This window comes from Convolutriloba macropyga, chromosome 7, assembly GCF_964194025.1.
Source record: "Convolutriloba macropyga chromosome 7, txConMacr16.3, whole genome shotgun sequence".
Classification (NCBI taxonomy): Eukaryota; Metazoa; Xenacoelomorpha; order Acoela; family Convolutidae; genus Convolutriloba; species Convolutriloba macropyga.
Genome location: NC_134474.1, coordinates 10,254,036 through 10,280,681, shown reverse-complemented (window position 1 = coordinate 10,280,681; position 26,646 = coordinate 10,254,036). Strand labels below are relative to the sequence as shown.

Below are 26,646 nucleotides of genomic sequence, written 5' to 3'. Positions count from 1 at the left end.
AGTTAACATGCTCCAATGTTATTGAGTTTCCTGGTAATCTTGAATTTTCTAGTTTTGCGTTTTATTCAAACCTGTCATGTTTGGTGTAAAAAATAAACGTCAAAATAAAGGTTTTTCCTGTGTCATTTTTTCAACAAATTTAAACATACATGCAGTAAACCACAATTAAGTGGAATCATCGTCGAATTTGAATTTCAAAAATATACACAAGGAAACACATTTCATAACATCCCTCTCATTTTCTATTCTTATAATCTGCTTTTTGGTAGGGTTTTGAACACAACAGTTCTTTCTTGCAATTGACCCTAATCGATGTACTCTGTTTATTTTAAAAAAATTCTGTTTCACACACACACACACACACTTATGTATATATATATATATATATATATATATATATATATATATATATATATATATATACATACATATATATATATATATATATATATATATATATATATATATATTTATATATATCATTTTAGGAATTAACGTTTTTTTCTTCTTCATAAAAAGTATCTTTTCTTTTTTCAGACGAGAGCTGCTCTGCGTGACATGGACTACTTCTTCACACCTCTCAAACAGACTCCCTTCAGGTACCCACGTGAAAACTATTCTATACATGATTGCGGTCCAATAAAAAATTTAAGTACCACGTAATCGGTCTTTTTACGAATGAAATCGCTCAAATCGATCTAATCAAATCTTTTTTTGTATGTTTAATCTAAAACAGTCATATGCAATGACACCATTCTCCATGAATTAAAGAGCACAAGTCGAAAGTCTCAGTTACTTGCAAATCCATCTAGATTTGAGCAATTTCACAGGTGATATTTTCCCTGATTTTTGTTTGATACACGGAAAAGCCACGACTCAAAAACCGTACAAAAACCGTGCCACCGAGTTGAAAATTTTTGAAACTTTTTGACATTTTCTTGATCCATGTGCTACTATTACGAAATGATTGAAGCAAATTTTAAGAACAATAATTTATTTTATTGATTTATTTTTTGATGGTTTTTTGCTGTCTGCAATCAATGTTTATTCGTGTTTGTATAGATTGGGAATCGCTCTGGACAGACACTTTGGGATGACAGAGTTTAGACTTAAAGGTAAACAACTTAATCATTTGAGTTCTCAGTATCACTCTTGTGATGTTATTTCATAATTTATACACTATCACGAGCTTTCTCAACACCCGAAATATTAGATACATAGTGCAACGATCACGGGCTGTTTTAAAAATTCACCATAATTGCCATAATAAAATAGGAGGGATGAGGGGTGAAGGCAATTGTTGGTTTCATTCCTCTTATCATAAATAATTCTTGTGTGTTGTTATACTATCCCGGATCATAGTAACATTGTAAATCAGCGCTGAATCATAGTATTTCTCAGTCTGTTTTTTACTATGAACAGATTATGATCATGTCACTCTTAACACAGTTGAGACAAAATATCATAGTAAAAAACCGACTGGACATAATGAAGTGGCAACATACTCTTAGGATACACTGATACAGTACTGGGTCAACGATATACAATTGGAATACAATGTTTCCGCGCTGATTTATTATATGGCACTAGGGTCCGGGATGGTAATTCTACTATAGATTGCTCGAACTAATTTTTTTTAGTAACTAACTTTGACGTTGATTTTTGTCATTATCATTTTTATTTATATCCAAAAAAAGAAACAAAAAGGTAATGGAAGTGTTAGAATATCGATCAAACTATAGTCTTAAATTTAGTGAGAATTAGAAAGGAAGTTTAACTTACCAGACAAAAGCAAATTGATTTTAATCAGAGAATTTATATTAATGAATCATCGAGAAATGGTGCTTAGAATCAATTTTCGGTTCAAATTGGTGAATCTAGATAACTAATATTAGAAAGAGATTATTTGATGTAAAATCTTCCCAGCATATACTGAATGATTATGATACCACCGGAATTGTGAACGAAATCTTAGAAAAGTGTAAATGTATACCATCTATGGTATCCCCTGCGACTGATTTCTGGGCAATTTGCAGAAGCAAAACATATTGGGTAACCCTTGCGACTCCCACTGTAAATCATGGTGCTATGATTAGTTTTGTATCTTGATTTTATCGCACTGATAATGGGTATACTAACAGCTGATTCTAGAGCTTTTTTCATCACCAGAATCAAATCATCATTTTGATCAAATAATCAGATCTCTCCTGTAAAATATCATTCTTGTTATTCTCTCATTTTGAGAAATTTATTTTTCTACTTTGTTAAAAAACGTTTTTATTCCGCTTGCGAAAACCCATAACCCAACAGGTTTTGGGCCCGGAAATTTTCTAAGTCTTAAAACTAATTTCTAAAACAAAATTAATTTGTTGTTGACAGTCATAATCCTTTTCTGCTTAGTTCCTTTTCTTTTCACAATTGTTTTGCCTGCTCAAACTACCATGGATCAACAGACAGTGAAGCTGCTGACCTACACAGGAAAGGCACAGGACTTTTCAATCTGGAGCACAAGATCAGTGGCAATGATGCAGACGAAGGGGCTCTACAAATCACTACTTGGGACAGAGGAGCAACCCAACGAGCCTCACCATTAGCCAATGGGGCGAGCAATGATGAAAAGAAGAACTACCTGGTGCCGAAGGATGCATATGAGAAGGAAGTTGCAGACATCAAGGAGAAACGGAACAATGTGTGGTGCCATCTGGCACTGACTCTAGATGCAACAACCCTCATGCTGATGAGACATGACTGTGTGGGTGATGACGGCATCGGAGATGGAGCAAAGGCTTGGAAGCTTTTGCAAGAGAGATTTCAGAGTGTGGAGACGCCAACAGTGGTGACTTCGGTGGCACAGCTTGCTCGATTGCAGCTCGAGGATGCTGAGGATTTGGATAGCTTCTTCATCAGAGGACAGGAGTTGCTCACAAGGCTACAAGAAGCAGGGGAAGCAGTCTCAGAGACTCTTTTCAACGCCTTGGTCCTCAATGGTCTGCCAATGAGGTATGAAAGTTTTGTTATACAGGAAAGCTTTAACCCGGAATTCACAGAGTTGAGGAAAAGGCTGCAGAACTTCCATGAGAGTGCAGCACAGAGGCACAAGGGACAAAGTGGTTCAGTGGCACTGGCAGTGAAGCGTGAATTCAAGAAGGGACCCAAGAAAGGAAACTGCTTTGTGTTTGGGATCCTGGACACTTTGCCAAGGACTGCAGGAGGAAGGAGACAGCATAATGCAGCAAGTGTTGCGAGAAAGGTCACCTAGACAGGGCATGCAAGAGACAAAGAGATGGAGGCAAACAGGAGTCAGTGGCAATGGGTCCAACATTGGCTTCACCAGACGAGGAATACTGGGCAGCTCTTACCCAGTGGAAGACAGCAGGCATGCTAGTGGACAGTGGTTGTACAGATCACATAGATAGGAGCGATTCTTCAAACCTCCTATCTGGCTCAAGATGCACGGAGTGGGGACATAGCTTCACTTTCGAGAAAGGAAACAGCTGCATGAAACTCCAGAAGGGAACTCGGGTAAAACCAACACAAGAAAATAATTTGTTTTACTTACCCTGCAGCGTTCTAGATTTCAAGATGAGTTCCAACAGCGTGAAACTTGACAGTGCAAGGATGTGGCACAGACGATTGGGTCATTTGAATTAAGCGGATGTGGTCAGGAATGCACCAGAGACAGTTGTGGAACTCGATGATGTATGCAATGTGTGTGCACTGGCCAATGTCACAAAGACTCTAGTACCAAGAGTGACAGAGATCAAAGCAGAAGAGAAGATGGAGAGGGTGTTCACAGACGTGATGGGACCTTTCAGAGTAGAGTTACTGTCAGGGTTCCAGTTCTGCATTGTGTTTGCAGACCAGTACACGAAGTTTTTGTTTGTGGACTTGCTTAAGGCAAAGAGTGAAGCACTGGCCAGCCTGAAGAAATTTGTTCTCAGTGTGGGGACGCCCAAGAAGCTGAGGCAAGACAATGCGAAGGAGTTTCTCTCAGAGCAGTTCAAGACATACTGCTTAGATTCAAGCATTCTACAGGAGAAGACCATACCAGAGACGCCACAACAGAATTGGTTAGCTGAGAGGTGCAACAAGACAGTGCTGGAGATGGCAAGATGTTTGCTCATTGACTCAGGACTTCCCAAGGTGATGCAAAAATTCATCCAAGGCGACTTCCCCAGGGTGCAGCAATTCTTCACGCAACAAGGATCAGGAACTTGGTTGTGAGACGAGGAGAAGACAAATACCCAGCAGAGCTGATGCGACGTATAAAACCTAAGCTTTCAATTAGTAAACTATCTATTTTTGGCACAGTCTTCATGAGGAAGCGGGACAGAGATGTCAGCAAACTTGAACCCAAGGCACTGGAAGGAAAGTTTGTGGGTTACACTGAAGGAGAAAACGGATACATGTTGTACGTACCCAACACACGCAAGGATCTGGCAGTTCAAGATGTAATCATCAAGGAGTCCGAATTGGGCTCAATCCATGACAACACAGAGACTCCGGACCTACTAGATGAGGGGTCACCGCAACTGGGGATCTGGCACCCAGATGATGGTCATCAAGACGATGGAAACAAAGAGGAGCAGGGCACATCTACTGCAATAAAGGAAGAGTGGCATGACGCAGAGAGCGTGAACACTCAAGAAACGACACTGAGACGAGATGCCTCAGATTTTGAGGAAGCAGCAGTGGATGAAGAATCTACAAGAGGGAGTCTCAGAGAATCTGAGTAACTGGAAGACAGTGAAACGGAGGACTTCTCACAGACATTTGGCTTCTTCGAAGAGGCACTGGAGCAAGCGGACAGGGCAGAGCCCAGACGAGGGACACGAACAAGGAGTGTTCCGCAATTTTTTTGGAGAAGTCAGGACCCATCTTGCTGTGACTGAGGGTAACTATATGGAAACCAAAACAGTCTACGAAGCCAAGCAATCTGACGAATGGGACCAGTGGTACCGGGCAATGAATGACGAGGTCAAGGCACTCCAAGACAACGAGGATTAGCACCTAGTGAGACCACCCACAGACAGGGACGTCATACCAGGCAAATGGTTCCTCAAAGTGAAATTGGGACCCAGTGGTCACGTCGAAAAATACAAAGCACGCTATGTGGTGAAAGGCTTCAAACAAGTGGAAGGACTGGACTACTTTGAGACTTTTGCGCCTACCTGTAAGCCAGAGACATTCAGGATTCTACTTCAGCTATCGGCGAAGCAGGGTCATGTGATGCACCAATTTAATGTCAAGACTGCTTTCCTGCACTCACCAATCGAGGAAGAAGTGTATCTGGAACAGCCACAGGAGTTTGTAAAACGCGGATCAGATTGGGAGAAGTTAGTATGTCGACTAAATATATCAATTTGTGGTTTGAAACAGGCTGCTAACAACTGGTACAAAGAGCTGGCAAACTACCTACTAAAACAGGGGTTCATCAGAAGCAGGAACGATCAACGTTTGTTCGCAAGATCAGTGACAGAGGATCACACCTTCATCTTGCTATGGGTTGACGACATCATAGTAGCATCAAGAAGTATGACAGTGATCTCCGATGTCAAGAAGGCACTAGAGGCAACATTTCACATGGAAGACAGAGGGAGACTACACTGGTTTCTGTGCCTTAGATTCAGTCAAGAAGAGGGCAAAGTCACAGACCAAGAACGCTACATAGAAACCATGCTTGATTTGTTTCAAATGGATCAATGCAAACCCTCAAGAACTCCAGCTGATTCGAATTTGAAACTTTAGACAGCACAGAACAGAGACGAAGAAGTGGACCAGAGGATCTACAGAAGCTTGGTTGTATCACTTCTTTATCTGGCCAAACAGACGGGCCAGACATCATGTTCACAGTCAACATTCAGTCCAGGCACATGAACGCACCTACCAATCAACACTGGCTATGCGGAAAATGACTTCTGCGATATCTTCAAGGTTCAAAAGGTTTAAAACTTACTTACACAAAAGAGGCTAGTTATGATTTAGTGGGGGAAAGTGATGCAGACTGGTCTGGAGATGTGAACGACAGAAAATCAACAACGGGCTATTACTTCAAGCTCAAAGGATGTGGCGCAGCACTCAGCTGGGGTGTCAAGAAGCAGGCCACAGTTGCTCTTTCTTCATCTGAAGCAGAATATCAGGGCATGGCAGCAGCAGTTCAGGAAGCACTCTACCTGAAACAACTTCTAGAGGATTTTGGCATCCAACAGAAACGTCCAATGGCAATTGGAGAGGACAACCAAAGTTGTATCAGACTTTGCCAAAACCCAGTCTTGCACAAGAGGAGGAAGCTCATCGAGACAAAGTTTCACTCCATTCGTGACAAGACTGAGGATGGGACTATTTCAATTCCTTACGTTCCTACAGACAAAATGGCAGCGGACATCTTCACAAAGTGCTTTCCCGTTCCGAATGTGGAAAGATTCAGAGCAGTTTTGATGGGAACAGACTCTACGCAATCAGCTCAAGTCTGAGTGGGGGTGTTAGAATATCGATCAAACTATAGTCCTAAAGTTACTGAGAATTAGAAAGAAAGTTTCACTTACCAGACAAAAGCAAATTGATTTTAATCAGAGAATTTATATAAATGAATCGTCAAGAAATGGTGCTGAGAATCAATATTCGGTTCAAATTGGTGAATCTAGATAACTAATATTAGAGTGAGATTATTTTTGATGTAAAATCTTCCCAGCATATATTGAATGATTATGATACCACCGGAATTGTGAACGAAATCTTAGAAAAGTGTAAATGCATACCATCTATGGTATCCCCTGCGACTGATTTCTGGGAAATTTGCAGAAGCAAACCATATTGGGTAACCCTTGCGACCCCCACTGTAAATCATGGTGCTAATATTAGTTTTGTATCTTGACTTTCTCGCACTGATAATGGGTATATATACAGTTGATTTTTGAGCCTTTTTTCATCCCCAAAATCAAATCACCGTCTTGATCTAATAATCAGATCTCTCCTGTAAATCTCTAAATTCTACTGTAAAATATCATGCTTGTTTTTCTCTCATTTTGAGAAGTATATTTTTCTACTTAGTTAAAAAAACGCTTTTATTCCGCTTGCGAAAACCCATAACCCAATAACCCAACAGTAAGTAAATAATTTTTTTTGTATTTGGCGTTTTGTTTTTTTTTAGTTAGCCATATTTGGTTACTCCTGCTCTGAGAAATTGGGAAAACCCTTTTGAAATCAAAGAAATTTATCTAAAAAACAATGCAAAATAATGCATCTTTTGCAAAATTACATAAAAACTTCTTTTTTGTTAAAAGATTTTGTTCGTTTCGTAAACAATAATAGTCTAACCATGGTAAAACTCTGTGACTTCTTTGTGCCCTCATTAATTGAAATATTTGACGTTTATTTAATATCAGGAGGCAGTTTCTGAGATCCAAGACTTAGGTCCATTTGTAATTTTATGGTTTAACTGATCCGAACTGAACTTTCATTTTTCCCTCCAATGAATCAGACTGTTATTTCGTTCAAATCGGCGCATTTATTTCCGTACTTCAAGGCAAGCCAGTATCAATACTGGGCAGATCTAATGGCAACTGTAGGGGTGACCCACTTTTTCACCCCTATTCATTGAACCCTCTATCATTTAACCCCGATTTGTTCACCCCTGTATCATTTATCCCCTCCATCATTTCACTCCGATTTTAATCTTTCTATAAAATAAGGATTATTAAATTAGCAATATAATCATTTGGACATGCCTCACGGGCCATGGCTATGCGTCAGCGGCCCGTGGAACTTGATATGAAACTATGACAACCGAGTATGGGATTAATGCATCCACTTAATTATGACAAAACCTGCCTTTAATGTCGACTTCTATTTGGTTGGATGAAATGATAGAGGGGTTAAATGATGTGGTGTTAAAATATGCGGGGTTAAATGAATCGGGGTGAAAAGAAGTAGAACCACTGTAGGTATCAGTACTGACTCAGAGCTATAATCAGAATATATTTTAGACTTGTCAGTCTTGTGCAATACTTTGCCAAGACTTGGCAAGTCTAAATCCACATCTTGGGAGTTAATAAAAGATCCTAAAAACGCCAAAAGTTAATCAGGTAATCGAAAATTTCCACAATCAGAGCCGTTGACTTTGACTAACAGCTTTTTTCTAAACTCAAGATAAACACGCTCATATAACACAGAATTGGACGGAAGCGATCAAAAAAGTACCAAACACCGACAAATGCCTTTTCAATAGAGACAAAAATTGATCTTATTCCAAACATAAAGGCATCAGAGTTAATTTGTTTCGTTTTTTAATCAGAGAAAGACAAATTGACTATTTTGAGGGCAAAAAAATTTATGAATAATCATTATTTCTTGTAAAGAAGAATTCATTCTTTTAAAGAAGTTTGTCTTTCAAGTTATGACACCTCAAAAAAACAAAGTTTCTTCTTATAAGTGCTTACGCTTTGAAATTTTGTCTAAAAGGAGAAGTGTTATCTTTTCAATATCCTAACAGATAATTTTATAAATATTTTTATTAAATGTTTGCGTGACAAAAGTTCTCGAATCACTACGGGCTTGTATCCAAAATTCTTCAATTTAAACCCAATGTATACTAAGCTTTCGGACCAATTTTCGGGTCTTTCCCACTTCAGCCCCCCCCCCCCCCCCCCAGCTTAGTGGTCAGATAACCTATAGCTCCCCCCAATCATGGTAAATATACCATAATGGGGGCTATATTTTCATGGGGGGGCTATAATAGGAAAGACCCCAATTTTCTTTGCAGGGATGAACCCACAGGAGCAGGAAAAAATGGATGCCTTCAAATACACTTCCCCATATTCCTACAGCTACAATAACTACAACTACCAGCAGAACACATACAATTCACAGACATCATGGGCAGATTATCTACAGCTGGACTCTGTCAACACCACCTGGTGAGTTATTACAAAAACAGTTATAACCATTTCAGTTATGACAATGAAGCTTATCAAAAAGGTCGAGAACTCGGTTTATGGTAAGCTGTACATAGGGGAGAGATTCGTTGATGACTAAAATTACGCCACCGGGAATCTTAGCAATTGTACAACTCAGGTTTTTTTTTATAAGTTTCCTTGATGATGCGAGCCAAACTTGGAAGCCAGCACTTTCCGTCTTGGAGGGTCAGGGTATATCGTTTTCTTTGGCACTTCAACTTCGTAAGTATTGACATAGAAAGTTTCAGTTCAAGCGTTGTCTCTTCATGGGCCTAGCAAAATTTTCTCAAAACGCTATTCTTTTTTGTTTCTGAAGATATGGAAATAATGATTCAATAACTCTAAACATCCTTACCGTCGTACAACCCAACTAGTTAGTTAGAAAAAAAATCTTAACGACTTAAAGTTTTTTAACCTCTTAAGAATCTTCAGTTGTCAGAATAAGCGCATATTGATATTTCCCACTGAAAAGTTAACGGCTTCAAATTCAAAAGAACCATAAATTGTTTTGAAGTTTTACACAAAAAGAAGGCTGAACTTAATTTGCTGTGAACAAAACTCACAATTTCAACAACACAAAATGGTTATCTTTTGCGTCTCTGGACGTATATGGTAGGTTTTTACACAGACGATGTATCATCTAGCAGAAATATCAGGGTGTATATTCCTATAAGGCAACCATTTTTGGCCGGATTCCTGCAAGAATTTTTTTCCCAAAAAACATAAAAGATATAACTATCTTTCCGTCGAAATCTTACACGTTAACTCTTCTTCAGCCAGTTTCATTAATAAAAACATATTTTCCCGACATAAATACCAGTTTCTTTTAAAATAAGACTTTCGTCGCAAATTCTGTTGAATAAAGTTTTCGACCTTGTTAATCAGTGTTCTGTAACATGTGTATCGTTCAACTTGTAAAAATTCCTTGTAATGATGACATAGATAAATAGACAATACCTCGTTAGCGCTTAAAGAACACAAAGAACACAAAAGTCTGCTTTTTGAATATTTATAACAAATTTAAAGAAAATTGTTTTCAAAAAGTTGATTGTGATGCTAAAAGTATTTTTTCTTAAAATTCAATATACACCATGCGTAATATAAACAATTGAAAGTTTTTTTCTTATAATTGAAAAGGTAAACCATCATAATATCTAATATTTTAAAGTCAATCTCTGCTCAGTATTTTGAAATGTTTTCTCAAAATTTTATTTTCAAAAATGACGACCACTGTTTTGCAATCAATTTAATCAATCGCGAAATTGAAAACACAAACAATTCGAGCACAGCTCAAGCGGAACGCAGCTTTTTTTCTTTGTCGGAACCTATCAAGGCAAATATCTATCTGCCAGATTTTTTCAAGATTTCTAAAAAAAGCCCGGGTTGACCTCTCTTGGCAACCATATCCAAGAACCATATATGGTCCCATACAGGCCATACAAAATTTCCTTTTATGATCTTATATGGCACCATAAATGTGTATGGTCTTGGATATGGTTCCTAAGACGCCATGAACTTCATTTTTTTTTCAAGTGTCTTGATGAGTTTTTCTCCACTCAGAGTGCAATGTATGGGTGTTTTAAGAGCTTTTTGAGCAATGTTGATTTTTTTGCATGGTCATCTACATGGTTGCCAAGTTACCATAAAATCCATATACGGCTTGGATATGGTTGCCAAGAAAGGTTTATGGTGGTCAACCCGGGAGGTTGGCAGATCATGATTTTGACAGAATTCTTTTCTATTAGATTCCTACCCGATTTGATGACATTTTTGGGATCAATGATTAATATAAACGTGCAATTGGTTGCATTAAAATTTTGACGGAATCAACACAATTTTTTCTTCAATTCACTGATTATATTCAGCTGTTCACTCTTGGTAACTTTCCTTGAGTTAAATTTTTGCTGGTTTGATTTACTGTCGTTTGGGAAGTTTAGTCAATCCAAAAGCTTTGACAGTTAAATTTGATAGCAAGACGTAGACCTCAACTTTTGAAATTACTTCAGAAGTTGGGGGTGTAAATTTTTACAATAAGTACAGTTCTGTCTTCCCGACTGAGGTTGCGCTTAAATTTTTCCGTACGTTTTAATTGAAAAGTACTCTGAATAACAAAAACTAATCTACTATAACAAATATTTGAATGGTTTTTCACTTGAACGAATGCTCAATTGAGATTATTCTACTCAAAACTGTTATCTATGTAGATATAGACTTTTAACCGACAACTAGTTATAGTTTTTCCTTGTGTTTGAGTAAATGCAATCTATGTTTGTTTACGCACCTGTTGTTAGTTTAGCTCTAATTAATGACAAAATGATCTTGTTTTATTTATGGTGATAACATGTTAATGTTGATTATTAGTGTTTGTATCTTGTTCACACGTGTAGCTCTTTGGCCTTTTGCACGTAAGTAGATAACACATTATAACAATCCGAAGTTAATTTGGTGCTCCATAAACAAACAGTAATTCCTCTTTGTCCTTGAGAGATGATAAGTTTTTCAAAAAGTAATACTTCCCCGGGTCCAGGTTTGGCGGTGAATTTTCGTAAGAAATGCGGTGAAAAAAAAATAATTAAGCTAAGATAAGCTTGTGAAAGCCCTCTTGTGAAACTTGGCTATCTTGCAAGATGTCTTGCAAGATATTACAAAATAAAGGTTTTCGGATCACCTCAAAAACTTTAAGGTACCCAAAGAAATGGAATAAAAATTAACTACAAATTTTGTTTTGATTGTTTAACTAAAAGCTGTGAATTAAAAGGCAAAATTATCTTAAAAAATATGGTTCCGAGATCATTATGGTTAGAAATTTATTAGTTCCGCACCAAGGTGTTACTAGCTGTGAGCAAACATGGTTGCTATTAATATTTGAAAAAACCGATCATTGGAAAATTTTTCTCGAGTCAAGTAAGTCAAATACGTTATTTACGTTGAAGTTGATATGAAACTTTTTTCAGGCCCGAGAGCAAAGTTCACTTCCGGCAAAAAAATTTTAGACCTTTATTCTCTACTTTAAGCTATGTGACAGCCTCAGTAGAAGTGCCATTCTACTATAGAACAAGATTACAATGGATTGGAAGGTCGACCAAATTGAGCATTTACGTTTTTCGCCAGGTACAAAACTCCTATCTTGTAAGATTTGTATGATTCTTGCAAGAGAAAACGCCTATCTTGTATGATTCTGGCAAAAGAAAATGCCTATCTTGTAAGACTCTTGCAAGATTACATGCCTTTCTTGTAAGAGTCTTCCATTTCACGAATCTTCTATCAATCTTGCAAGACTTCTTACAAGATCTTACAAGATAGGCGCGTAAGCCCGACTAGGGTCCTTACACGGGCTCGAAACTATTACCTCGTGCAAGCCTTCAACTTCTTAGTCATCTGCGCCAACTCTCACTTACTTCTATGATAATGGTTGTGAATTTAAATATGATTCAGTAAACGTTGGAAAACCAATGCGGTGAGTTTTTGTAAGAAGTGCGGTGAAAATTGTTGTGATTTTTTGTAGGAAATGCGATGAAATGCGGTGAATTATTTTTTTTCGCCGCACTCACCGCTTTTACCGCAATTTTTACATCAATTTACCACAAAAATTGATGCGGTGAATTTTTATACAAAATGCAGTGATTTTCGCGGTGAATTTTTGTAAGAAATGCGGTGTATTATTTTCACTCACTTCAATGTTTCACATTAAATTTCACCGCATTTACCGCAATCACCTCATTTCTTACAAAAAATCACCCAAAATCCTCGACCCGGGCTTCTTTGGTTCACGTCCGATCTTTTTTTGAATAATAAGAATAAAAAATTAGAAAAAATTTTCGGATAACAAAAACTAAGAAAAAAAATAGTAAATTGCTTGTATTGTCGAGAAAAAAAAACATTTTAGATCATTGCAGAAAATCTATTTGATTTTTTCCATGCGCTTATTCGAAGCAAATTTGGTTGCAATTTTAAAAAGATACTTAAATTTTTTATTCTGTGATAATAGAGGAAAAATTTTTTACAAATGTATTTCGCGCAGGAACCATGGCATCCATAGTAAAAACCCAAAACCTTAAAAATTGTGACTCAAAAACCCGAAATCTTTAAAAGACAACGGAGTAATCCCTACTACTTGCTTATGGAGCGCTTTTAGTTCGGTATCATAGATGGATTGGTTGATGTCATTGATTATACCTTGATTTGATTATTCCTAACTGAACAACCTAAACCCTGCAAAATCATGTTCACATAACTTATCTGGTATCAAAAACTTTTAATCCGAAGCAAGCGTGATCTCCCTGATCGCGTATCATTTGATCAACGAGGTCAAAAGATGCTTTCACTACAGTCAGCCACAACCCACTTTTACCCAATATGGACGCAGCTATTGCTACCTCCGTCTCGAATTCACAGTCAGGCTAAGAGCTCCAGATAGCTAAATTTTTACCACAAATTTGATGTTTAGGTAGCTGGCGAAAATGAAAAAATGGAGCTGAAACTAAACAAATACTAGCTAGTATCAATATGAGCAGTTTCTGGTTATAGTTTTTTTTCGGATCTGTTTCATGATTGCAGTTGCGTGAGGGGGGGCAGGGGGGGGGCAGGGGAGGGGGGGGGGTCATGGGGGTGTTTGACGGTCTCTTTACTGGTTTAAGTAATCAAGTAATGGTTGGCTATCGTTGATAACATTTTTTCTGTGGATTGGTTGACTGTAATGAACGCTGTTTGCAAATATATCGTTTAAAACTTCTGATATAAGACAAACCCTCAGATCTGATTGGTGGCCCTTCATTTAATTCATTCACAGCTGGCCCTGATTGGTGTACTGTTGGTGTCCTACTCTGCTATCACCTATTGTGCTATCATTCAAATGTCTGCGAAACAAAAATTGAAGCATCTTGTCAAGACATCTCTTATGATAACTTGACAAATACTGACAAAACCTAGTTTACGTTCACAAGATGATAGATTTTCATGGCTGAATTTATGTTTTCTTTTCAAAGTTTTAGAAAAGTTTTTAAAACTTTTCTTAGAAGTTCTTAGAATCTGCGTAAAATTCCTAATTTCTCGGGTGACATGCAAAGAATGCGCAACTGTAGACATATCTTTTTATTGTCTGACAAGAATATTGTTAAGGTTTTTCAATTTTTGTTTCGCTGTGAAATCATTCGTTCATTATTTCATTCATTCATTGATTCATTTAGTCCTTTGCTCTTTCTATTAATGATTCATTCAACGTTCCTGCTGTACTCATTAACGATTGAAGTTATGGAAATGCCGCTCTTCAAAGCCTAATTTCGTTCTGAAGTTGCACCCCTATTTGATAAACCTAGTTCATAACTGCGTTCTGAGTCAGTTCATTCAAATGAGAGCGATTTAGACTTTGAATCCCATATAAGTTTTGCTTGCTAGTTTTGCGTTAGAAATCTTTTAATAAGTTGCATCATAGTTTTTTTCTCAGATGTAGTCCAAAATGCGAAAACTAAAAATGGGTAAACATTTCAAAAATGTGCCGAAATGGCCTCAAATGGGTCAAAATTGGTCAAAAATTTATGTGCTGCTACTAACTGTTTCAAAATAAGACACTTGCAATAGAATTTAGTCTATGATGTGAAAAAAAGTAAAAAAAAATGTCCAAACAAAGAATTGGGGCTAGTGTAGAGTGGCGACATTTAGTTGAGGAAGGATGAAAAATGGTCTCATTTCAATGATTTTTCTTTAACCCTGGTTAAAATCCCAATGAGGTAAAATCATTTGAAATTTATTATTGCGCAAGGAATAGTCCCGTTCAAATATTTTTTGAAACCTATATGAGTCGGCATGGACAAAAATTGATAAATATTGCCAGCAAACAAAACTGAGAAAATTGATAATTTCTGCCAGCTAGTTCACAAGGAGAAGGCAAGGAAATTTTGCAAAAAACAGAAGAAAATGTAGAATTGATCGAACAAACTTTGAATACAAAAAACCGAATTAGTCTTTTTCTTGCGCAATAATTCTGATTTCGGATCTGTTTTTTTTTACAAAAACGAAGTTCTCACAACTCAAAAAAATTGAAGATATTTTGGTATTCGAATTGACAGGAACCTTAATTTCGATGAGCAGCTGAAAAACCCTAAAAAAGATGGCTTATGCTTTAAGATCAAAATTCCTAATAAGACATCAAATTCCTCTGCATGCGCGCAATCTTCTTTTAAAATCACGTGCTTGTGCTTTCACACTTATCGTTTATCTTTTAAAAACTTCGTCTGCAAAAAACTTAAAATGGCTTAATTCACAGATTAATTGGGGTATAAAGGTGCACTTTATACGCAAAAAGTATGACAAAGCGGGAGATTTGCTAATTCAGACAAAAATCCTACCAGCTGAGCTTATGATAGAAAAATATTGTTAGTAAAATTTCATTATTATATAGCCAGACGAGAAAATTCTGAAAATTTTCACTGGTATCTGAGTCTTCATCAAAACACTCGAACAAAACATTTCAAAACGAACTTTGGAATGAATTCGATTGTTCGTCAATTCATACAAAAATGGAATAAAATACCATAGTGATTTTGGTTGGGAAAAAATGAAAACGATGAATGATTTCTTGCACTCACAACAGGAAGAAATTCCTTTGAATAGTAACGTAGGTGCTTTTAAAAACTGTTTTTATTTTTAGGAAGAAAACAATTGGAAGAAAATTTTATAATGTGTTGCTTTAAGAAAATTGATTGATATTTATTATTTTGTTTGAACGATTAAAAGTTTTTTGTTTCAAGTGTATTTAATCATACCGTTATAATTTTAGTTTACTTGTTGCATAAAAAGTATTTGATTGCGTGAACAAAGTAAGACAACTGAGGAAGCAAATCGCACAAATATTGTTCCTTAACATTTTTCTTTGAAATTGCAATTTCAAATTTTTGCTAAATCGGAACCTTAGATAGCAAGATCCAAACGGCAAAAAACAAGTGACAAAATTATGTGCGAAGTCAAACACTTGATTAATGCTCTGTTCTTGATCTCCGCCCTCAAAGGTTTGCTAGGTAACTTAATGCGCAAAAAATTGTTTTTTTTCGACCTAATTTTTGTTAAACAATTGCGACCAGAGAACAACAAGGAGGCTCGGTAATGTGCGTTCGCACATTAAATTCGGACCCCGCTCATCTACATTTTTCACTTAATTGTCTACCAAATGAGGAAGAGATTAAAAAAAAGATATCAACATATCGTTCAACAAACTACTAAAAGAGTAAAACAATCTACTCTAAAGGGTTTATGAGACCTGTGGCTACCATAATATGACTACCAGAAAAACGGCAATAAAAATCAAATAATTATAAATATTAATTACGACCAAAATTCCTTGTCCATTTTTTGAAAACCACTAATAACCAAATAAAACTGGCATCAGATTAAATTTATACTCGGAAAATTAACCGGAACTTTTGGGAACCAAATATGGGACTGTTCCTCAATGCGACTTGGCGACAAGTCGACTAGAAATAAGCAAAAGGGGCAAAGTTTATTAAAACATTGCGTTTTTTAAAAAAGAAATAAAATCGAACTAATTAGAAACACTTCGCATCAAATGAAATCTTTGAGACAGTCTTTAATACCTCAAAAGTGAGCGACTGAGGCCAATCATTATGCAGGATATGTCATACGACTACAAAAAAACGAAAATTACCAGCAAAAACTAAAATTTTGCACGAAAAATTATGAACGAAAACGATGTCCCCCCAATCAATTAAATATTAAGCTGATCACTAAAACCAATAAAAGTCTTCGTTTGCTTTTTTAAAGGCAATAAAATTTGTGAATCAAACAACGCCCATTATTGTGATACTGTGAAAAGAGAACAATAACCTACAAAAAAAGGTCAAATGTGCAAAAATCACGAAAATTGGTTTTATGAAAACTGGTTGTTCCAAGAAGAAAGACCATATGAGGAAAACAAAATTGTTATAAATAGCAAATTGTATTTCAATAGATAATTGATGTGAATTGTGAATTGAGACGCTTCGCTACAATTTAACAGAATTAGAATTGGCAGATCTCAAAAATCTATCTCTTTTTTTTTATTGAAAACGAAAATTTTCAAAATTTATTGCCAAAAAAAGCTTTCGACTTAAGAAGTAGACAGTTTGTCTTGCAACTACTCGGAGAATTAATTGCGACTGTTATTAAGACTACAAAATAACATTAAATACAAGCTGATATAGTAATTTTCACAAACAACTTTATGAAACCACAGTTTTCAAGCCACTAAATTTATAAAATATTAACCGCGAGCATATAACATCTTCAATTGCGTCTCTTTTGACCACCACAACGTCTTTTTGTAAAACGACGATCACAAAATGACAACAAGAAGAACCACATGAAATGAAAAGTATCTGAATTTCACAAAATTCTTCTGAAACAAATTGTCTAAGCCCTGAAGACATCATTTAAAACGTTTGAACAACAGAAAAATTTTGTTTGATTCAACAAAACATGAAAAAGAGCTCTGAAAATGAGGCTTTTTTTTGAAATTGATACAACATTGTTTAAAACGAAAAAAACGCAAACCAGATCAATAAGGGATAAGTTGAAGAATACTATTACCCTTCTTTAGAAATTTAATTAGAAAGTCAAAACAACCATTAACTATTTACCGGTATCAGTTATTAAATTCATTTTTAAATCTATAATTGGCCACTGTGACCTCTATTTACACAATATTTGGTATATGACAACAAAAATTAACAACAAATAAGGGCAAAAAAAAACTCTACCAATTTCTGCAAGAGAACGGTGCCGCATCCCTTCAAACCACATGTTATGAAAACAAAAAGATGTTCAGTTTCAAATATTGTAAAGTTTTTTTTCAGTTAGATTGTTATTTTTTTTTACAATTTACAAATAAAAAACAAAAACAACAGCAAAAATTGTAATTTATTCAAAAAAAAATCAGAAAATTTTGTATGAAAACTCGCGGTACCAAAAGCCAGAAAACCTCTGTTCAAACAATCGGCCACAAAATTAGTTTGTCTTTTATACTGAGGAGAGATCAACCTGTACTTTCTGAGAATAAACAAAATGTTGGCAAAAATATTTAAAAAAAAATTGAAAAGTTCAAAAAAACACAGAAATTTCCCTAAAACAAATACATTCAATAACATAAGAGACATTAAGTAACAACCGAATGATCAGAAAAGGTCCACTTGCAGCTCTTGAGAAAGAAATTTAGATCTTTGAATGGTTAAACTTAAAATTCAGACTGCCAAAAGAATAACAATTGAAGGCAAAAACAAGAATTCAGTTAAATTTTACTAAAACTCTTCCTCAAAGCCATAAAGACCCTTTGGTTCTCTGAAAACAAACTATATCTACATTCGGCCTCAAATTTAGGTAAATTAGAACGATCATTAACGGAGCCATGAATAAAAAATACTGTCAGTAATTAACATTAAAGAAACAAAAGCAAAATATTTTTTAAAAAAGGCAACATCAAATTAAAAACCAAAAATTCTCTGATTCTAAGAATCCAAGATATTGTCAAGCCTCTCCCTGATTTTGTCCGACGCCCAGCCAACTGACCAAGTGTTCCAAATGTTTGCGAATAAGACCAATTGTTGCGTGGATTTCTTCAAATATTAATATAAAGAACGATGCATTTTGTATAATTATCGAGACAAATCTGGAAAAACGGCAAAATTTTACTTCCAGAAGACTCTCATACGAAATCTAACTGCAACTAGCGTTCTTTTTGAGGTTAAGGAGTCTGTTTTAAGGTTTCTAGATCCCTAAGTCTGGCAAAATTTAACGAAGTGTACCAAAAAAGCATATTTTGTGCCATTTTTGATGAAAAAAGAATATCTTTTAAAACTTATCAAAAATTTTAGCCAAAAAAACTTCAGTCAAACAATTGAGCAACGCTGTTCTATCTCTAACGGTAACAAAACACTATGCCGTTAAAAATTTTAACTTATTTTGAACTATATTAGCGAAATTGTGCCAAATTTTAGCAAAAATTACTGAAAATGTGAACAAAAACAGCCGAATGTTCACAAAATTTTAAGCCTCGATAACTCCCTGTAAAAAACGAGAATCGAAAAATCTTTTTAATTTCGTATTCTACGCTGGACGGGCTTTTCAATGATACCATTCACAACTCTCTACGATGAATATATCGATGGGCCAAAATTGACTGAACAAAAAAAAACACAGTTGAGTATATAGTTTCTTCTCCCCACTAAAGTAGGGGTTGGAACAAAAATAAAATTTAATTAGATGAATTTCTGGAGCGCCGCAGAATCAATTTGTCGAAGAAACGACTGACCAGGTAGAGCTTTTGGTCGGTTTGCAAAAAAATATATTGACGAATTCAAGCATAGTGTTGGAGAAAAGGGCGCATTTAGGATGCTTGAAAAAAATCAATTTTTACTGATCAAATAGATGTAATGTGCCTGTATACAACCTAAGAAAGTTCAGCAGGGTTATATCCTAAGTTTAGCTTGTATAGCCCTATTAGGTGAAAAAATTATGGATGCAGCTTAAAAACTAATCCAAGATCAGCTGATCAGTTATAAGCCAATTATAACTTGAGTTGTTGGAAAGTTTTGCAAAAGGGGGCAGCAATTTTGGAATGCAATTTAGGCGAGCAATTTATTGACCAATCAGAATTCTACCAGGTTCATAAGGAGAGGCAATTGATGAAAAGATCCTAATACTTTTTGAGCGCCTGAAACTACAAAAGTGAAAGAAAAATGTTTATAAATTAACAGCGATAGACGTTCTTTTTCTTTTCAGCATCTACTGTCGCTTTGAAGAGGGCGAGAAGGAAAGAGACCAGCTGAATGCAATCAAACAACAGGTGTTCCAGCCACCATATTCATCAACTGGAGAGCCAAAATGTAACGTTATACCAAGACCAGCGCTTTAATCATATTTCGTTCAACATTATTACACAATTTATGGGACCTGCCTCCTGTTTTGCCTCAATAACAAATCTTTTTGTTTTCACAAACTTCTGTGAACACAGAATTGCGCTATTTTGAACTGATATTGGCTTTTGTAGCCCAATAAGAGGTCAAACTATTCATGGGGCGGTTTAATTTATAATTCGAAATATAGAAAAAGAAACGAGTCAGAAGAAAAATGGGCTACCCAGGTTGAGGTGCGCGACCCTAGACCGCTCTGATCAAACCATTTGGGTCGCAAACCAGTGCCGTGGTGTGACCTGAAATATATGATGGTCTGAGAAATGCTTGAGTTTGCAAGTTATTTCAACCAAAATCTTATTTTGGAAGTTTCTGCGGGAATTTCAGACGTATGCGGTATCTCTTCGGCCAATTTTTAGACAATAACCCCCTTTATCACTCGATTTCTCCAAACGACGAAAAATTGAAAATATGTGGAAAATCCAAATGACATCTCATGCCATTATATTCAGTAACAATTTTATCCAAACTTCTTAGTGCTTAGAGTTTAAGCGAAAAATTGTTTTGAAAAACAGGTTTATCATCGGGTCAAAGAGATGTTCAAATCAGCTCAAACTCTTTCCCCAAATTTTGAGCCGTTTGCTTGCCATTTGATGCCCCATCACAGACGTTTCATATATTTTCAATGTTATGTCGCTCAAAGGTCGCAGAAATTGTGGTCGCTGGAAAGTTGCGCGAATTTTTGGGTCACACGAAAGTCGGATAAATTTTTGAATCGCACTGCAGTCTGATCAGAGGGCTTTGGGTCGCAAGATGGTCGGATCAGAGACCGGTTGGGTCGCACTATGGTTGCACCATTACTTGGGTCTCACTACGGTCTGATCAGAGGGCTTTGGGTGGCACGATGGTCTGATCAATGGGCAAAGTCTAATCAGAGAGGTCTAGGTTCGCGCACCTGAATCTGGGTTTGACTAGTGTGAGATTTTTTGGGCGTGTTTCGAAACATCCCAAAATTGAGACCAATTAAAGCAAATAAATGGGTTTATCTGTTCAGGTAATGTAGCTTAGCAGTTTGTCGCGCATCCTATTTTTAAAAAATTAAAAACCTGAGAAAACTTTGTTTTTTTTTAGTGATGTCTGCTACCGCGCTCTCGTTGCCCTTGTTCGAACTATACTAAATTGCAACAGTAAACAAACGTTTGTTCAAGTTTGTTTGCTGTCAGAACTTAACCCTTTTTTTTGGTATGAAATGCCAACAGATTTGAATGAATATACATTTTTTTGCACAGGAACAAAAAAGATTAGATTTTGTGAGTATGGTACAAAGTCTTCTGAACTCTTTTGCTTGAAATCATTCTTCAACGTTTTAATACGACATCAGCACTAACTTAAAAAATGAAGATTTTTCTGAAACACTGTTAATTGCTTTAATAAAAACTGAATAACGTAATTTTTCAAAAACTCTTTTATATATTGGCTATAATCCTATATATGAATGTTCATTGATCCAGGCAAACAACTATTAAAAACACCCTTTGTTTACATTTTCTTCAGAATACGTAAATTTCAGACAAAATATTGACTAGAACTTCTGAAAGCTTGCGTAAATTGTAATAAAAATAAATTTTAAATCAATGCATTTGTTAAATTTATATAAAATTCAAACTTATCTTTATTTCATCATCATCCTAATGTCTTTCATAAACTATTTCTCCAGCAGTGACCAAAAAATGAGCATAACTTTTTCAGCAAAGAACTTGAAAAAAATTGCTCGAACTAATATTAATAAAGATTAACATTGTCGAGATATAACTTGTTAGCAAATTGAATAATCATATTGATAAAGATTGATCAGTAGAGTTGTTGTTTTGAGTACTCACGTAGTCGTCATTTTTTTCTATTGGCTTTCGAATGCATTTTGCTCATAGTATTTTGTTAATAACGGTAGTCAGACAAAATGAACATATTGGAGACGTTTTTGACTCTCACAGTAGGCACCTTTTGTCAAACTGGTTTTTAGGGAATAATATACTGGAAACCTTGAAGAGAAAAAACAATGTGGAGAAACAGAATCGCGATACTAGCTAAAAGTTGATTAAAAAAGCTTAGAAATGAAATACAAATTGAAATTCTTAATAAAAATGGGGATAATGTGTAAACATGGGGGGCTATTTCTTCAACTTAATCACTTATATTTTGTCAATTAAAAGGTTATCGATGGCTGCTTGCGAAAATAATACACAATTAAGAGCATTTACTTCAGATTTGAAACCGTTAAATATTTGTGTTTTTAAGAATTGAGCGGCAACAAAGTCTTACTTGACTGACATAAGGGTTGCCCGGTTTATGCACTTTTGAATTGACCTTTCAGATCGTAAAAGACTGTTCCCAAGTCAAAATATTGACAAAAATTTTTAAAACTGAGAAAAGTGAACCGCAAGATTTCCTATGTATATGCTTTTTCAATTAAGATAGTTGGTTGGAGGCGATAAAAAACTTATGTCACTGCATGGGCTGTAAAAAATTGCCGCAAACCACAATTATTTAAAAATTTACCACAAAACTCCACACGGTTCTCACAAAAAGATAATCACGGGTTTCAAGAAATGGCAAAGCTAACTAAACCTTACAAAACTAAACACCGTTTTCACCGTATTCACAGCTAAGAGATTAGTTCGGTTATTTCTTTGCAGAAACTCTAACAGTGTTTGCAAGATCTTTTAAGGTTCCATATTTGACCAGTAATGTTATTTTGCCAAATCAAAGGTGGAATATTTCAATTTTTTTTCAGGCGAGGAGGAGATTGTGAGAATGGTGGTTGAAGATGCAGTGCTGACTTACCGCTTCCAGAAGAACCACTGGAACCAGAGATTATCAAATAGAAAGTTAGTAGTCGGATATTCGGAAGAGAGAATTCTTGGCACGGGTATTCCACAACATACCCTCCATCTTAGAGGCCAGATAAACTGTAGCTCCCATCATGGTAAACATATCACAATGGGGGACTATAACGGGGGGGGGGGGGGGGGTGGGGAGGGGGCTATAAATTGAAAGACCCCTTGGCGCTAGCGCTGGGTCGGATTATTTCTCCGCTTATTTTACAAAAAGTTTTGTGGTGTTAGGTAAAATAAGGGCAAATAGTACTTCGCTTTCATTATATTTTATTTCAAAAAAATTAAAACAATTTTCATAGTTTTTTGCTGTTCATTAAAATGTTTTTCCATTAAAGTTGCAGGCCAAAAAGTGTCGAGCGTATATTTTTTCTTTAAAAAATTACGGTTAAATTACGGTCTGTGATAGATCTAAACGAATGACAGACAGTCAAAACCGACCATCTATGGTACCTTAGTGACCACAAAACGTACCATAAATGTTACCATAAAAGATAAGCTTTGTCATAAAAAGGAAAAAAAATAATGGAAACTTACGTATCATAAAACGAACCATATATGGTAACATACGATTTATACCAACATCACAGATCGAAAGCTTTTTATAGCCTTTATGGGCCATAAATGGTCCATTTTATGGCAAAGTAGCGTACCATATAAGATTCAATTTATGGTAAGTTTGGTCAACCCGGGGATTAAAATTATGCCTCATCCCGTACCTAAGGCTCAGTGACAATCAGTACTGATTCGGAACAATTTCAGAGAAATTTCAAGTTTTAGAATCGATTCAGAAGGATTTCAGAACCAACTATGAGGTGATTTCTGAATTTCCCTAAATCAGAGCAAAATTCAGAGAAAATATTCTGTCTTCTTCTGAACCAGAAGATAAATCAGAATGAATCACCGAATTAGCTCTGAATCAGACAAATTCAGTGCAAAATGTGGCCTGAATTAGACTCTGACTCAATACTGATTCGACTTAGAGTTAGGTACGGGATATGTTTTGTGTTTACATTCATAGCAAACAACATCAATATGACGCCAGGAGAGATCAACTGGAAAAATGGAAGAACTCGGTAGTTGCCGACTTCGTTGGAACTAGAAGTGGTCTGCTCAGATACCAGATCAATAAGAACAGTCTTCTGAAAGACAAACTGCAGTTCAATGAGTCTCCACTCCACGCTGAGTATTTCAAAATCCCAGCATCTGCCTATAGTCTCACTAAGAACGAGAACATTCTCGTGTTCTGGATACCCACTACAAAACAAACCACATATGGAGGCTACTCACGCAAGTATCATATTGGTTCTTGGAATTATTACCCCGTAATCAAAAGGGGTACCCAGGCCTAGGCCTCGACTAATGAAAAGACTTTAAAAGTCTAATGGGGGGCAGTATTGACTATCATTACACGGTCGAGCTTCCTAGTTAAAGTCGAGCTAATATCTTTCCATGGGTCGAGCTTAAGTCTTTTCATAACGATGAAAGCTGTAGTATTACGAGAGCCGTTACAAATGAACGGATAATTAATCCCGCATTAGAGCGAACGTATTTAGGCGCTAATTAACCATTCTTTCGCCGCGCGCTAAATAAAGTAACGCTTGTTAAGACTACCAGTACACAAGTATTTAAACAACTCAGTTCGACTTATTTAAATAAAACAACTTTAGGCCTGGATCTCCTCGCTTATATCCAGGATAGAAAATGTACGTTGTTGAACGTAGGCGGCCTGTAAAACCACAGTTTCTTTTGATTTAAATTACTTCTGCTTTTGACAGTTGCAATGCAGATCTTTCCCCCCAAGTTCAATAAAGATGAAGCAGATTGCTTCAGGGGAAAAGACAATAGAGTCTCATAAAAAGCCCCCAAGAAAACCATAATTGTTGCGGTTTTAGAAGAGGGGAAAAGCAGAAAACAGGCGCCTACGAAATCAATAATTGATGCTCTCAGCTTTTTAGATTTTTATTATTTTTTGGAGTTTCAATAATTTTTCCGTGAGATAAAAAAGAGTTAATTCTCTTGCCTTCTCGGCCAATAGGAAAATTAAGAAGCACCTCACTATGAACGTGAGTTTGTGATTCGCTCCCTATCGGCCCAAACGGAGCTGAGAGGGATTTATTGTTTCTCTCAGCGAAGTGGGACGGAATAAAATTAGAGAGACAAATACCAGAGCCAGCTACGAGCAGCAGACAACTGCTTCATTTTTCTTGCAAAATAAATTCCTAAATTTAAACAGAAATTTTATTAAAGATTTCCAACTTAGCAAATTTTCCAACAGAACATACTTGTGAGAAATCAACTGGACAAAGTTTCAACGACACAAGCATTTAACAACAACTCAATCAAGTAACAGCTCAACCCGGTTTAATACTACTCAGTGTAAGCTTGTTCATTTAAACTATCTATTTAATTAATTGAACTTTTCAGCCCCCCAACTACTTTAAATTGAGACTTATAGCACAGACAGGTCTTAGGCATATATCTTTGCCTTCGATTTGTTATATCTTTTGTCAAGTTTGACTGGCATACATAAAGAGATCCCGTATTGTGTGATCTGTAGCAGCCCAGCCAATATTGATAAAGTCCATACCTAGACCTGGGAACCTTTCAGACGGGGCTTTTTTATTTCCGTCTGGGGTTATTTCCTCTGTAGTGTACAAACTTCCACGTAAAAGCACTTCAGTTTGATTCTTTTGGGAAAAAGCCGTAAACAATTTTTATCATTTAATTCATAAAATAATTATGAAAAATTTCTAAAAATTGTACCGGCCAATTGAACAGAGCTGAGAACGTGAACAATTATTATGACCCTAAATTGTTTCAGCAATCGAAGTCACCTCCCATCAGAACATTCTGGCTGTTGCCAAACTGGTATTCGCAAAAGACTCCTCTTATAATTACAATTCAAGAGCGGGAGGAGGAGGGCGTGAAATGTATTACAACTACAAGAAGGACCCTAACAACCTCAGGTTCGAGGAAAAGTCAGAACCCATCGACACATCAAAAGCCATATCCTCAGGTAAATGAAAAACTGGATATTTGACACTGAGGATACTGAAAACTATTGGCGCTTATAGAGAAGTATATAGTGATTCGTGATGTGAAACCAGAAAACTTTTGAAGACTCTTAACCTTGAAAGATTCATTGAAAGTTTTTGAAAAAAAGTTCTTGAAGCTGTTGGAAAAAATTAATGATTCTATCAAAATTTGAAAAATAGCCTTGAAAATTTTATTGATTGCCAAAAAATTATCGGTGCCAGTTTTTGGCCATCTATATGAAAAATTTTGGCACCAGAACTTTTGACGCTGCAATTTTCCAGCAATTTTAAATTTGCAGAAACATGTTTTTTAGACTTTTTTCTTTAGACGAAATCTTTCTATTTATCGGGTAGAAAGAACAGCCAATTACAAAATGCATTTGAAAGGGCAAACTAAAATTAATGAGTCGGAAGTTATTCTTGACAAATTTAAAAGATTTCTAACTTTTAACAAAGTTGTGCTTTTGGCTACACTTGAAATTCCCAATTCTTAAAATGGTTTTCTGCACCTTTTATAATGATCATGGAATTTCAAAATTTCAAAACTATAAAACATTAAACTGGAAATTGATACTATTTAGCAGAGTATTTTATTTTGCATAAGATTAGATGAATATTAATTGTTCCGACACTCTTGAGTGGGGAGGAACTATAAGCTCAAGTGGGTTTTTTTGTTCAGTCAATTTTGAGCGATCGATATATTCATCATACAGAGTTGTGAGTGGTATCACTAAAAAAACCTCTCCAGCGTAGAATATGAAATTGAAAAGAGTTTTTTTTGAACTTCGTATTTTACAGGGAGTTATCGAGGTCTGGAGTTTTGTGAATAATAGACAAATTTCCGTTGTTTTGATTCACATTTCGAAAG

General features: G+C 36.0%; 1 protein-coding gene across 1 annotated transcript in view; it reads left to right on the top strand.

Moving 5' to 3' along the window:
* The window catches only part of LOC142342594 (voltage-dependent calcium channel subunit alpha-2/delta-4-like), a 433,960-nt gene that overhangs the window by 23,817 nt on the left and 383,497 nt on the right, over positions 1-26,646 (top strand). Inside the window, exons 10-17 of the mRNA XM_075393975.1 lie at positions 538-599; positions 1,063-1,115; positions 8,762-8,915; positions 11,342-11,359; positions 19,719-19,822; positions 22,641-22,734; positions 23,762-24,030; positions 25,565-25,759. Of these exons, the coding sequence (XP_075250090.1) occupies positions 538-599; positions 1,063-1,115; positions 8,762-8,915; positions 11,342-11,359; positions 19,719-19,822; positions 22,641-22,734; positions 23,762-24,030; positions 25,565-25,759 (949 nt within the window). The remainder of the gene's footprint in view (positions 1-537; positions 600-1,062; positions 1,116-8,761; positions 8,916-11,341; positions 11,360-19,718; positions 19,823-22,640; positions 22,735-23,761; positions 24,031-25,564; positions 25,760-26,646) is intronic.